This window comes from Clarias gariepinus, chromosome 3 (genome assembly GCF_024256425.1).
Source record: "Clarias gariepinus isolate MV-2021 ecotype Netherlands chromosome 3, CGAR_prim_01v2, whole genome shotgun sequence".
In the NCBI taxonomy this organism is placed as follows: Eukaryota; Metazoa; Chordata; class Actinopteri; order Siluriformes; family Clariidae; genus Clarias; species Clarias gariepinus.
This window is the reverse complement of record NC_071102.1, coordinates 31,650,986-31,665,533: the sequence shown is the minus strand read 5'-3', so window position 1 is coordinate 31,665,533 and position 14,548 is coordinate 31,650,986. Positions and strand designations below refer to the sequence as shown.

At 38.0% G+C, this 14,548-nt stretch overlaps 1 protein-coding gene across 4 annotated transcripts; it reads right to left on the bottom strand.

The window, feature by feature from the left end:
- Positions 1–4,765: 4,765 nt before the first annotated feature.
- On the bottom strand, positions 4,766–13,613 carry LOC128519413 (uncharacterized). Of its 4 annotated transcripts, none has more exons than XM_053493136.1 (13): positions 13,531–13,613; positions 11,141–11,337; positions 10,866–11,024; positions 10,562–10,651; positions 9,953–10,042; positions 9,644–9,802; positions 9,353–9,442; positions 6,970–7,068; positions 6,662–6,820; positions 6,403–6,492; positions 6,162–6,266; positions 5,966–6,068; positions 4,766–5,891 (listed from the first exon to the last, which is right to left on the bottom strand). In XM_053493136.1, exons 2-11 carry the CDS (start codon positions 11,210–11,212, stop codon positions 6,222–6,224), a joined length of 1,053 nt encoding a protein of 350 aa, XP_053349111.1. In that variant the 5' UTR covers positions 11,213–11,337; positions 13,531–13,613; the 3' UTR covers positions 4,766–5,891; positions 5,966–6,068; positions 6,162–6,221. The 4 variants fall into 4 exon arrangements, with proteins under 4 accessions (XP_053349111.1, XP_053349109.1, XP_053349110.1 ...); XM_053493134.1 differs by having other exon boundaries at positions 6,162–6,189; XM_053493135.1 differs by having other exon boundaries at positions 6,162–6,189; positions 11,141–11,238; positions 13,531–13,597.
- Positions 13,614–14,548: the final 935 nt, after the last annotated feature.

Here is a 14,548-nt window from a genome sequence, read left to right as displayed (position 1 = left end):
CACAAAAAGAGTTTTATTTTTGAAACTTGAACTTGACAATTTAAAATTGTCCCTGTGTCAGAGCTCACTAGATGAAGAGCACTGGACAATGCAAAAGTTATGTCAGATGTCTCACGTCATTTGTTTAGAAATGTCATAATGTATTTACAATTTTATGCAAGTCTGTCATGTTTTTCATTCTAGAATTATAACTGTCAAAATTTGAACACAAAGACTGGCTAATAATGAATTAATTGATTTTGACATAACTGAAAACCATGTGGTCTTACACATGGAAGCCATTTTGTAAATATACCCAGCAAAAAAAGAAATGTCCCCTTTTCAGGACTGTGTATTTCAACAATAATGTTGTAAAAATCCAAATAACTTTACAGATCTTCATTGTAAAGGGTTTAAACAATGTTTTCCATGCATGTTCAATTAACCATAATCAATTAATTACCATGCACCTGTGGAACTGTCGTTAAGACCTTAACAACTTACAGAAAGTAGGCATTTAAGGTCACAGTTCTAAAAACGCAGGACACTAAAGAGACCTGTCTACCGACTGTGAAAAACACCCAAAGAAAGCTGCCCAGGGTCCCTGCTCATCTGCGTGAACGTGCATTAGGCATGCTGCAGAGAGGCATGAGGATTGCTGATGTGGCTAGGGCAATAAATTGCCATGTCCACACTGTGAGACGCCTAAGACGGCGCTACAGGGAGACAGGAAGGACAGCTGATCATCCTCGCAGTGGAAGACCACGTGTAACAACACCTGCACAGGCTCGGTACATCCGAATATCACACCTGCGTGACAGGTACAGGATGGCCATAACAACTGCCCGAGTCACACCAGGAACACACAATCCCTCCATCAGTGCTCAGACTGTCCGCAATAGGCAGTCCAAGGGGGAGAAGATGCACTGCAGTACTTCAAGCAGCTGGTGGCCACACCAGATACTGACTGGTACTTTTGATTTTGAGCCTCCCTTCATTCAGGGACACATTGGGAAACATTTTTACTTTATGTCTTATGGTGTTGACTCTTTTAGTGTTCATACAAATATTTACACATTAAGCTTACTGAAAGTAAAAACAGTTGAAAGTCAGAGGACGTTTCTTTTTTTGCTGAGTATAGTTATGATTTTTCCCTGAAATTGTCAGCTTCACTGGTGATACCATCAGTGGTGTTACCAGAAAGAGAAGTAACGCCAGTCAATGTCTAAATAAATATACATTAAGCTTCACCTTTTTTCTGGATTCATAAAATTTAAAAATACAATAAGTTATTGCTATTAAAGAAGTTCTAGTAAGTTGAAAGTTCTCTGTAAGGTGAATTAAGAAACACATTTCAGTGTATGTTTAAGACCAGAACTGTAGCACCTTTACTGTAGAAATACTGTTTACTGGGATTTATGTTTTTTTTAAGGCATCCATGCTCTACAGTATTTATCTGCATGTGTAGAAGACTTTTGCACAGTACTGTATATACTGTATAAACGCTGATTTAAGGCGAGTGCTGAACCTGTACCTCATCTTTACTTTAATAGACTTTTAAAGGCAACAGAAATGATACTTAACTCGACTCACATCTCTTTCTCTTTCCGTTTCCATCGTGTGTGTGTGTGTGTGTGTGTGTTGGTCAGAAAGAGGAGTTTCGTATCTTCTTGTTTTACGGCGGATGAACTTCAGTAAACTACATTCTTCACGATATACACTTCACAATACAGCGCCCGATCGAAACGTCACAATTTAAGTCCAATTAATTTAATAAACCGCGCGAGTTGCTTTAAGTTTGATTGACACGTCACGGGCGGGAAATTAAGCACTTAATGACATGAAGGTAAATATATGGTGAAATACACAATCACCAAGTGCTGCATTTTGCTCTTAGAACTCCCTCAGTTCCTGCACCCAGAAATATTTAATAGCAATTTTGTCTGTCCGTATATTCATCTAACCGATCTGGTCTATGGCTTTTGGACCCTACTGTAAATAAAGAATGGATACACACAAAAAAAGAGCGATATAGTAAGATACATGTTGGGTTTTTTCCCTTCTTAATACGTACTATTATTATTGCTGAAGTATTAAGTGTTCAATTCTCTCAAGCTACCAGCAGATGGCGCTGAAGACTCACTCACTCACTCACTCATCGTCTATACCTGTATTTAGGGTCGCGGGGGCCTGGAGCTTATCCCAGGAAACTTAGGGCACGAGGCGGGGTATACCCTGGACAGGGTGCCAATTCATCGCAGGGCACACACACACACACACTACGGGCAATTTGGGAACACCAATTAGCCTAATTTTCTATAATATGTGTAAACCTTCAGTGTTGCCACTAGATGGGGTGCAAGGTCATGATTTCACAGTGGAAATCATGCTGAAGAGAGAGAGGCAGTTAATTTAACCAAGAGTTGTTTTAAATAAATGTATGTATTTTATAACAGTGGAATTAAGTACGAGGCGGCATTCACATCAAACCAGGACTTCTGATTGTGCAGAATAAACAACAGTTATGAGAGTAACAACTCTCTATATGTCTCTATACAATCCCCCGGCTACACTAATGCTCATATCCGAGCCATTTACTAGTGCTTGGATACCATCAAGGTGGAAAGTTTTCTCAGTAAGCCAGAGCTTTGATAGGACTGCCTGCTCACTTCTGAAACATTGGCCTCCCAGGAACTCCCTTAATGGCCCAAACATCTGGAAATTGCTTGCAGGGGATATGGATATAACTCCCAGCCGAGTTCCCATAATGTGCTGTACGTGGTGTTGGTAAATGTGTGTATTTCCCACACACAGATGCATCCCTTTCGCAAGTTGATGACAATTTATTCATTGATTTTTAAGAACCATGTGTTCCACACGCTGAATGTTTTATGAGAGCAACTGCAGTGGGCTCCCGAGCCACCTCGGCCAGGATCCTCATTCACAGACGTACGGCCTACTTTAAAATGTTTGAACCATTCAAATATTTTATTGCTGCAAACAGTCTCCCTATCGTACTGTGTTTTCTGCAAATATCAATTGATTTGCAGCCTTCATTCCTGAGAAGTTTTATCACAAGTTTGATGTGAATGTCCCTTTTATTCAAATTAAAATTTTATTTGTCACATACACAGTCATACACAGTACGATATGCAGTGAAATTCTTTTAGTAAGTTAAATCAATCAAGAAAAAGAAAACTATGGTTTGGGGTCTAAAAGAAGGTCCCCGATCAACTACATGATATATTTTGGTATTTTGGTGCTGTGAATACTTTTCGGATGCACTATACAGAGAAAACTTAAGAAGCAGAACAAGGCCAAAAAAATGGGTAAAAAGAATAAACTAAGAGATAAAAAAAAAAACTTCACAACAAAGGAACAAAAATTTATTAATTTTAGGGGTTAATACCTTCAACTTCATAACCCTTTGACTATAAAAGCAACACTCTTAGGTGGTATTACTGGTGCATGTCTATTGGTGAAACCAGTAACTTTCACCAAAAAAATTGTAAAAAATTTCCAGGGACTTTATGTAAACTAAATTGAAACCCTCTGTTACAGTGTGACCCTAAGAATTTTATATGTCCAGTAGTCTGTCATCCCCTTCTTGTTTGCTATAGTGATGGGCAGGATGACAAGATGAGGTTAGACTCCTGTACCTTGTCCACTCCTGTCTAACCTCATCTGTCATCCTGTCAATCACCATGACAGATGAGTTTAGACAGGAGTCTCCAAGGCCAATGATGTTTGCAGATGACATTGTGCTCTGGAGAGAGAGCGGGGAACAGGTGGAGGAAAATCTAGAGAGGTGGAGTTACAGTACACTCTAGAAAGCAGAGGTAAAAAAAGGTGCAGGACTTTTAGTACTTAGGGTCAATTGTCCAGAGCAATGGAGTGTGTGGAAAGGAGGTGTAGAGGAGGTTATAAGCAGGTTGGAATTGATGGAGAAAAGTGTCAGGTGTATTATGTGACAAAAGAACATCAGTGAGAATGAATGGAAAGGTGTACAGGACAGTGGTGAGACCAGCAATGCTTTACGCCTTAGAGACAGTTGCACTAAAGAAAAGACAGGAGGCAGCAGAGCTGAAGATGTTGAGGTTTTCTTTGGGAGTGACAAGGATGGATAGGATCAAGAATGAGTTCATCAGAGGGACAATCCACGTTAGATGTTTTGGACATGAAGTCAGAGAGGCCAGATTGAGGTGGTTTGAACATGTTCAGAGGAGAGATGGTGAATATATCGGTAGAAGGATGATGAGGTTGAAACTGCCAGGCAGGAGGTCTAGAGGAAGACCAAAGAGGAGATTTATGGATGCAGAGAGGACATGAAGTTAGTTGGTGTAAGAGAAGAGGAAGCAGAGGATAGAGTTAAATGGAGGCAGATGATTCGCCGTGGCGACCCCTGAAAGGAAATAGCCGAAAGACAAAGAAGAAGAAGTATAAAATTTATATTCTATTTTTATTCTATTTTAAAGTAACAAACAAAACGAATCATAGCAGAATTACCTAAATTTTACTATTGTATGTTTTTCAAAATAATGCCAGGGACATAAAGCTAAAAGTACATTGTACTTTACCCTTACAATATATGTGTTAGTGTATAATGTGGGAGGGTTGCATCAGAAAGGGCATCCGGTGTAAAAACTGTGGCAGGTTGTTGTGCGGATCAGTTGGTCCGCTGTGACGACCCCTCAACGAGAGTAGTCGAAAGACTAAAAACAATGACACATTTATTCTACAGAAAATTTTTTATTATGTTTTGGTTATACCTCTTATATTTTAACCCTCCTCCTGCTTCTTCCTTTTTTTTTCGCCACAACCCCTACTGCTTAGGTAGCTTTGCTCATAATAGGAAAATTTCATACAAAATCAATAAACTACTTATAATTAACAATTTTCAAAACTGCATTAAGAAGTAAGGAAATAATAAAATTATATACAACATACAGTAACAGATAACCAAATGTCCAAATTAGGAGTAAGAACAGGTTTCTTTAAATAAAAACAGAATTGCATTTTTCACACTACTTTTTATTAATAGGGAACATTATCACAACTCAGCTTTTTATAAATCTGTTGTATATTTATATACCCAAAAGCAAGCCAGAGGCGACAGTGGTAAAGAAAAACTCGCTCACACCTTTAGAAGAACCAGATTTAAAAATGGAACCTATACTCACATGGGTCACATCAGATACTGGGTTAGTCATTACTCACTTACTGTCTATACTGCTTCATTCTGTGATCAGGGTAACGAGGGGCCTGGAGCCTATCCCAGGAGACTTAGGGCACGAAGCCGGGTATACTCTGGATGGGGTGTGAATCCATCACAGGGCACATACTCACACACTCATTCACTAACTATGGCCAATTTGGGAACATCAATTAGCCTAATCTGCATGGACTGTGGAAGGAAACCGGAGTACCCAGCGGAAACCCATTAAGCACGGGGAGAACATGCAAACTCCATGCACACAGAGGCAGAAATCGAACCTGGGCTGAAATCGAACCCGGACCCTGCGCCATGCGACAGTACTAACCACTACACCACCGTGCCGCCCGAGTTAGTCAATGGTATAACTAATTTTGTCACAGTGCTTCCTTAAGTATTCAGAAGAGCACTGATTTCTTAACTAGTCAGTACAGTGATTCCTTTTGATCAAATACAAGAGCGATACTTTTACTTTATTTTAGTCTTTACAATTTTACTAGGGGCTCTAATATTGTAAAAATGTTTGTGTGTGTGTACGTAAGGGGGAGAGAGTCTAAGCAGCTGCAGTTAGAGCTTGAGGGGGCTACTCGATTCGATGGTCCTTGTTGGATCGTCTCCCACAGGTGAAAACTCCACAAGTAATAACTTGCCAGGCTCTTCTGAAGAAGTGCTTTTTCTTTCTTCTGTTTTTCATCTTTTACTGAAAATGAAAAAGGAATCACTTTAGCCAAATGAATTGGGGTTTCGAGAGTAATAAATCATCCTCTTACTCACCAGCTGGAGTGTCTCTGATCTTGTTTTTACATTCTGCACTCCAGCATCAATGCTGTGTTCAGGTTTACCTGAACAGATTATCTATAGATTGACTGTAGACGATCTAAAAAAAAAATGTGTTAGGGGGTTAATTTAAGCTGAGTGAAGACTATTTCAACAGTTTAACCAAGGATGATTATAAGTACATAAGGCTCACATGATGAATAGTGAAGTTGACTCCTATCCTGCGGGAATTCCAAAAAAGAAAAACAGACCTTTAATATGCAGACCATGCAATCTGCAGAAGTTGTTTGACTGCGTTCTAAGTCAGGAGAGATATTTGGTCCAGATTATTTTACAATTAGAAAAAAAAAGCTAAAATCAGCAGGAAAGTATTAATTCAGATACACATAAATCTCTATAGGAGATTTTGGTTAGTGTTGGTGCAGTTACTGTACCTCTTCCTGAAGAGAATGCTTTTCACAGCTCTTCTGAACAGCCGATCTGTAGTTCAAGTACTGCATGAATTCAGGGCGAGAGCATAGCACCTTAAAAAAAAAAAGTTTAGAAACTGTGGTAAATCAAAAACGTTCATCTCTAAATTTATTGTTGATTAACTTTTTTACATGTCTAGCCTAATTAAAACTCGTAAAACATTAAACTTTAGCTTTTTAACGGTAAAATGCTCAGTTTTTATATTACAGATAAAATTCGTACTTGGTCATCCACTGTGATGAGCCCTATTTTCTTTAGGAGTTTTTTCCTCTCTGGATGATGGAAAAAAGACCTCAGGTGTGGATCATGCAGACAGTTATACTCATTATTGAGTCTCATGTTGGTGCCAGTTGGATCAAATTCTGGATCCTTTTTAAAGATCTGCCAAAAATAATATCAAACCATGAGTTAAACCTGAGATAGGCACATACAGTACAGGGTCCCTCAAAACACAAATAACTTATAAAGGTAAGATCTAATGATCAGATCATGAGGTAATCATTCACATTAAAACATGTTCACACACTTACACTGTCTCCCAGTTTGCCTCGGGTATAAAGTACGGAAGGAGCGGCAGAAACAGGATTCTTCTTAGAGCTGTCCATCTTTGCGGTTTTGTTCTGTGATATCTGAAATGTGGAGAAGAAAAAAACATCATAAACAAGCACCATGCAAACCTGTGACATTCACATAGCGTTCATCCTTCATCTGTGCAACTTTATATCCAAAACAATTTACAGTACAATAAATGAGGTTTGAAGAGTGTGGCGCTTTTAATGTGTCACTGTTGCTGCTCACATTTGACATTTTTGTTGCGGTTTTAAGTGTGCATGCGCAGTAAACTCCTTGATCAGGCCAGGTCAGTCCAGCTTTTGATGGTAGTTTAAGTACAGTATTTACTCCTGATATTTAAGCTACATGTAAATAAATGTGTTTATTTAGCTTCAATAAGATAAAAAAGGTTTTTTTTATTTATCTATTAAAGGTTTATTTCATTTCTTAAATTCTGAAAATTGTATTTAGCAAAGAAAAAAAAAAGTATATAAATTCCAACACCCTAGACCCCAGGAGAAAATGCTAAAATAAAAGGTTTAGATCTTAAACATCACAGTTATTGTTATTATTTACTGTAAAGTTAATTGAAAGATCAATAACCCAACCAGAGAATTATCACCAGAATAAACATGAAAAACAATTGTTGGACTATTCGGGGAAAAAAACTTTTTGGATCATGTTACTTTCTTTCTCCATACTTTTCTCTTCCCATCATTCTGGTACAAGTTAATCTTGGTTTCCTCAGTCCAAAGTGTCCTATTCCAAAACTGGGCAGGCTTTTTTACTTGTTTTTATGTCACAGTCTAATCTGGCCTTTCTGTTCTTCTTAGCAGTGGTTTGCACCTTGTTGTGAAGCATCTGCATTTATTACTGCTTAATTATTCATGGAGTAACAAGGGAACAGAACAAACCTGGATATGCAACTGCTTCTTAGCCATTAGTTACATTATTAATGAGCCACCAGATGTGTGTGTGTGTGTGTGTGTGTGTGTGTGTGTGTGTGTGTGTGTGTGTGTGTGTGTGTGCGTGCGCGCGAGAGAGAGACAGAGAGAGACAGAGAGAAAAGAAGAGAGAGAGAGTTTAAATTGCTATAATTCCTATATGGTTAATGCAACACTTTTGTCAAATGCATTGAATTGAAGCTGAAAGACTTGCCTTTGCTCACATCTTGAGTGTTTTATTTTAAATTCAATGTGGTCATGTACCGAGGCCAAATGTCACCAAAAAACATTAAATTGTTCCAACATTACGAACCAGACCGTATTTTACTTGAATGAAAATTCTGCCTTTAATTCACAGAGGGTATAGAAAGGATCACTCCCCAACCCTTAAAATAATTACAGTTTGTTGCTTTGCAGCCTGAAATGAAGACAAGCTGTTTATACAGTACAGGCCAAAAGTTTGGACACCTTCACTCATTCAATGTGTTTTCTTTATTTTCATGACCATTTACATTGGTAGATTCTCACTGAAGGCATCAAAACTATGAATGAACACGTGGAGTTGTGTACTTAACAAAAAAAGGTAAAATAACTGAAAACATGTTTTATATTATAGTTTCTTCAAAATAGCCAGCCTTTGCTCTGATTATGCTTTGCACACTCTTGGCATTCCCTTGATGAGCTTCAAGATGTAGTCACCTGAAATGGTTTCCAACAATCTTGAAGAAGCACCCAGAGGTGTTTAGCACTTGTTGGCCCCTTTGCCTTCACTCTGTGGTCCAGCTCACCCAGGAGGGAACTGGTCAGAGAGGCTACAAAGAGGCCTACAGTACCTCTGAAGCAGTTGCAGGAATTGATGACAAACTTGTGTACATGTGACAACATCATCACAAATTCTCCACAAATGTGGCTTATATGGGAAGGTTACAAGGATGCATGCATTTACAGCTAAGCTTTGCAAAAACACACTAAAGATTCACATAGAAAAGTTCAAATGAGACTAAAATTCTATTATTTGGCAAACAATATGTTTATCAGTAATCTAATACAGCTCACCAACCAAATAACATAATTCCTATAGTAGGCTTGGACTAGAGCACATGTCGGGATAAAAGGAAAAAATAGATGGGGCAAAATACCATTAAATTCTTAGGGGAAATCTGCTGCCTTCTGCCTGAAAGTTGTCAATGGGAGGAAGGTTTATCCTTTTCCAACTCAGTGATTCAGTTTTGTATTTTTTCTGTATATCTTTCACTTGGATGTTAAAAGTTGCACTCAGTAAACACAACTTGCTAAAATAAAAAAAATGTGTTTGTCTTTATTTCAGGCTGCAAAGCAACAAAATGTGCCCACTGTAAATACTGTATGTTAATGTATTGTTCATTTTTTTCTGTGTGGTAAGTGTTGGTGCAGTTACCACTTCCTGAAGAAAATGCTTCTCGCGGCTCTTTTGAACAGCCGATCTGTAATTCATGCACTGCATAAACTCAGACCGAGAGCACAGAACCTAAAGTTTAGAAACCGGGACAGATTGAGTCACTTTTCTGTGTTTAATCTGACTACAGTAAACTTTTCAACATTCAGCAACTTCATTAAAATGTTTCTTACAAGTCTACCCTAATTAAAACTTATAAAACATACCGTATTAAACTTAGGCTTTTTAACAGGGAAAAATTAACAGTTTTTATATTGCAGATAAAACACATACTTGGTCATCCCCTGTGATGAGCCCCATTTTCTTCAGGTGTTTTTTCCTCTCTGGATGATGGAGAAAGGGCTTCAGGTATGGATCATGCAAACAAGAATACTGATGATTGAGCTTTATGTTGGAGCTAGTCACATCAAATTCTGGATCCTTTTTAAATATCTGTCAGAAAGAAAACATCAAACCATGAGTTAAATTTGAGATCGGCACATGCACAGTTCCTCAACACACGTTAACAACTATTTAATGTAAATTTTCTTATGAGCAGGCCATGTTGAAATACTCTGAATTAAAATGTGTTCACACACTTACACTTTCTCCCAGTTTGCCTCTGGTAAAAAGTGCTGGAGAAGCATCAGAAATCGGGTTCTTCTTAGAGCTGTCCATCTTTGTGGTTTTGGTCTGTGACATTTAAAAAGTGCAGACAAAAAGCACCATTATAACAAGAATAGAGTTCATCCAAACATAGAGCTTAGCCATAATCTATGCATCAGTATAAAAAAATGATGAATGAAGAGCGCAGAGCTTTTAATGTGTCACTGTTGCTCCTCATGTTAAAACAGGATTAAGCGTATCCTTCTCAAATCAGTTATGATTACTGTTTTCTTTTCTGTTCGGATTATTGTTGATTGGATTCCCTTTGTGTTTCACCCAAATTTCTCATTAAAGTCTTCACATATGCATTTATGCCAAGCCTGTGTACCCCTTTTATGACATTATGCCTATTTTGCTAAAATAAATAACATTTAATTCTATTTAATTAGTCTACCCCAATTATACGAATTTTTACAATTACCTCATTTAATTCATTTCTGATCAACTTACATATTTCACTTGTGTGAAAATTCCGTCTTTAATTTAAATGTGTTGATACGTGAATACCATATTTCAGTGTGTTTAGTGTTGGTGCAGTTATTGTACCACTTCCTGATGAGAATGCTTATCACGGCTCTTCTGAACAGCCGATCTATAGTTCATGCACTGCGTGAACTCAGACCGAGAGCACAGAACCTAAATATAAAACAAGTTTACAAACTTAACCTGACTGAGTCACTTTTCTTTGTGAATACAATAAGCTTACCAACTAGGGTTAGCTCTAAAGCTCTAAAATTTAATTTAATTTAATTTAATTTAATTTAATTTAATTTAATGTGCCTGTTAATGTTTTAATACTAAAAAAGTTCTAAGTCAACAATAAGTGAACAATTCTCTTCTTCATGCATACTTTGTCATCCTTTGTGATAAGCCCCATTTTCCTCAGCTGTTTTTTCCTCTCTGGATGATGGAGAAAAGGTTTCAGGCATGGATCATGCAGAGAGTTGTACTGATTATTGAGCTGCATGCTACTGCCAGTCGCATTGAATTCTGGATCCTTTTTAAAGATCTGTCAGAAAAAAAGAGACAGAGATATGAAGATTTCCTCAACACACAAAGAACTAATGATTTTAATAATCAGAACATACCGTAATTATTAAATATTATTAAAAATTGCACACTTACACTCTCTCCCAGTTTTCCTCTGATATAGGTTTTGGTAGGACCAGCAGAAACCGGCTTCTTATGGCGGTTCATCTTTTCATTTTAATGTTGTGTGACGTCTAAAAAGTGCAGAAGGAAAAAACCTGATGACCGGATGAAACTTCCATCCATGATATCTCTCTCATCCCTTCAGCATACACATTGAGTTCATCCTTAATCTGCGCATAATAATTTACAATAGAATTTACAGTATGATAAATGATAAATGAAAAAGGAAGAGCTTTAATCAGTGGATTTGTACCTTCCTGGTTTAAACACCTTGTAGTTTAGCCTCTGGTCACAAAGCCCAACATGGATCAGGGCTTGTTTAACAATTACAGGCTGATTTCCATACTGTTTTTTTTTTTTGTTTTGTTTGTTTGTTTTTCATAATCTCTAGAGAAAGTAGTCCATTCCTAGATGTCTTCACAATCTAAGTAAAAATGACATCTTCCAGTCAGGGCCCGTCATAGTACAAAGCCAGCTCCTTTAAGACTAATCAATTATCGCTCTCGTATAACTCTTGTGCAATTTTAGTTTTGCTAGATCTTTCCACTGCTTTTAATACAATTAAAATAATGTTAAATAATATTATTATAAAGAACAAAATAATGTTGTTTTATGTCATCTTAATGTTGAGATAGGACTTGAGGGTAAGCCTTTAGACTGGTTTTAACCTTCCTATCATAATGCACATTTGCTGTACAAATGGGGGAACATATATCTTCTGTGAACATCCTCCTGACTATGGAAAACCTAAGGGTCCGGTCTTGTTTATATATCAGTATAATAAAAAGTGACGTCACACGATTTCCTTGGCACAGTCCTACTCCTTGCTGAAAAAAGAGTAGGAAGGTTCATAAACATTTTCAGTCATAAATAAACTTAGAGTGATTCTGAGATGCTTAGTTATTATGGGCCCTGGTCTTAGGTTAAGCCTCCTTTTCCTTTTCCTCCTTTTCTAACACCTCTATACTGTACATCCCAAAAATCTTGGGGGTTTTCTTCTTCTCTTAGCTTTGATACACAAATAAACTCTGTTTTAAAACGTAGTTGTTAACCATCTCAGCTGCATTGCAACTAAAACCAGTTCTTTCTTTTATTAGGATCTGCTCTTGTTACATCTCACCTTGACTATTACAATTCTTTGTATACGAGTTTGTCAGTCTTTACTTCATTGTTGGCAACTTGTAGCTACAAAATACTACTGCTAGACTTCTGTCTAGATAGATACACTAGATAGATGGATTGATTCATTGATTGATTGATTGATTCTAAGATAGATGGGTTCTAATTCTAAATTCTAATTCTAATCTCTTATTCTAAAATGTCATGATTTAACAGTTCCGGCATTATTCAGGCCTGGGTTTGACAAGTAAAATTTAACTCAGATTTCCCAAAATCCTAGAGTAGTGGCCAGGTCAGTTTGTGATGCTGGTGGAGGAAAATACTGTATTTCCTGACTCGCTCCTCCAAAACACCCCAAAGTGGCTCAAAAATATTTAGATCTTGTGACTGTGCAGGCCATGGGAGATGTTTAACTTCACTTTTATGTTCATCAAACCACTCTGTCACCAGTCCTGTTGTGTGTATTGGTGCATTCTTCACTCTGGACATGCAACAGTCTGTGTGGTATGCTTCTTTGGGGCTTCTCCACACTGTAACTCTCCCGGGTGTGGACAAGACAGTAAAAGTGGACTCATCAGAGAACAATACGCGTTTTATATTGTCCACAGCCCAAGATTTTCGCTGCTGGCACTATTGAAACTGACGTTTAGCATTGGCACGAGTGACCAAAGGTTCGACTATAGCAGCCCAGCCATGTACATTGACCCTGTGGAGCTCCCGACGAACAGGTTTGGTGAAAACAGGAGAGTTGAGGTGCACATTTAATTCTGCAGTGAGTTGGGCAGCTGTGGTTTTAGGTTTTCCTTTTGCGACAGCTTCCTCTTGCTTCCACAGTTACTCCTGTTGGATGTGGTTCGCCCTTCTTGGTAATGTCTATGCTGACACTACCCTGGATACCGTGGCTCTTGATACATCACAAAGACTGGCTGGCTTGGTCACAGATGGGGCAGGGAGATGCGCACCAACAATTTGTCCTCTTTTTCACTCTGGTATGTCACCCATAATGTTGAGTGCATTGCAATATTTTAAGCAAAATTGTGCTATTAGTATATTTAATCCTTCACACTCTGTGCAATCACTGAAGACATATGTAATATTTTATATACCAATAAACGTAATAAATTTACAGTAGTATTAAATATTAATAACAGTTTTTCTTTTTCTAGACTGTTTTATATATATCTATATATAAAGAGAGAGAGAGAAGTCTAGCAGCATATATATAAAACTTATACTGAGCTCACCTCACATCTGTCTCTTCGTTTCCGAAAATTCTTTTATTCTCTTTTTTCCTCTTCCTTTGCGCGCGCGCGTGTGTGTGTGTGTGTGTGTGTCGGCTAGAAAGAACAGATTCTTGTTCTACCGGCGCTTGGCCTGCACTCCGCTACACTACCGCCACCTTCTGGTCTTGCGCTCCCTCATCTTCCAGCGCTTGATTGACACTTTATCGCCTCGAGCTCGACTGAAGCGTCATAATAGAGGAGGGGTCGCGCGAGGGGGCGCGATTTTGGACACGTGACATCAACGGGCTCGTGCGTGTGTGAGAGACAGACAGACAGAGAGAAGTTAAATATACAGTTAGACATGTAATCTATTACTCAGTCAGGCTTCACTCTGCTCTCAAAACAGCCACACTGGTATAACTGTATCATATCCTGCACCTAAAAATACTACACTGTCCCATATTCATCTACCACTGACCCTACTGTATATCATTATGAGTTGGCCAAAAAAAAAAAATTCTCGTATAAGATTAGTTTTTTGCTTAATACATTTTTGATCAAAATTAGGAAGCACTCTACAATTTCCTACATTTCAAGGTCACTGATTAGTCCTGCTTCTGTTTGAAACTACCTGAGCAGAAGGAGAAGGACAGTTTCTTAAGCATATTTTATAAGTTAAACGTATACTGAAACACAGTATTAAAAAATTTAAAGAGACATTTGAAAAAATAATCCTATTATAGTTAAAGAACACATTCAGATACCTCTGGGCTATTGGTGTTAATCTGGCACCTGGTGATCATTTCCTTATTTAACTGGCAGCATTCCTGTTAGGATAATGGTTCAGTTTTTTCCTTGACTTTGCAAGATGTCAAGCCGCTGTAAGGTGACTAAAACCCTGTGACAACAGCTTGCCTGGATAAGGACCAAAAGAATGACTGTTTCACCCATTGCAAGACAAGATTATTGTTCCAAATATGTGATTTCTGGAATACTGCAGTCTTGCAATGACACCAATTAATTCAAATGCCCCAAAAAG

Excerpts from the sequence above, each read along its gene's own strand:
- LOC128519413 (XM_053493134.1), bottom strand. The coding sequence starts at position 11,212 with ATGAACCGCCATAAGAAGCCGGTTTCTGCTGGTCCTACCAAAACCTAT. Across the intron at positions 11,025-11,140 it reads GAGGAAAACTGGGAGAGAGT|ATCTTTAAAAAGGATCCAGA; the intron begins GTAAGTGTGCAA and ends TTTTTCTGACAG. Across the intron at positions 7,069-9,352 it reads AGCATTTTCTTCAGGAAGTG|ATATCACAGAACAAAACCGC; the intron begins GTAACTGCACCA and ends TCCACATTTCAG.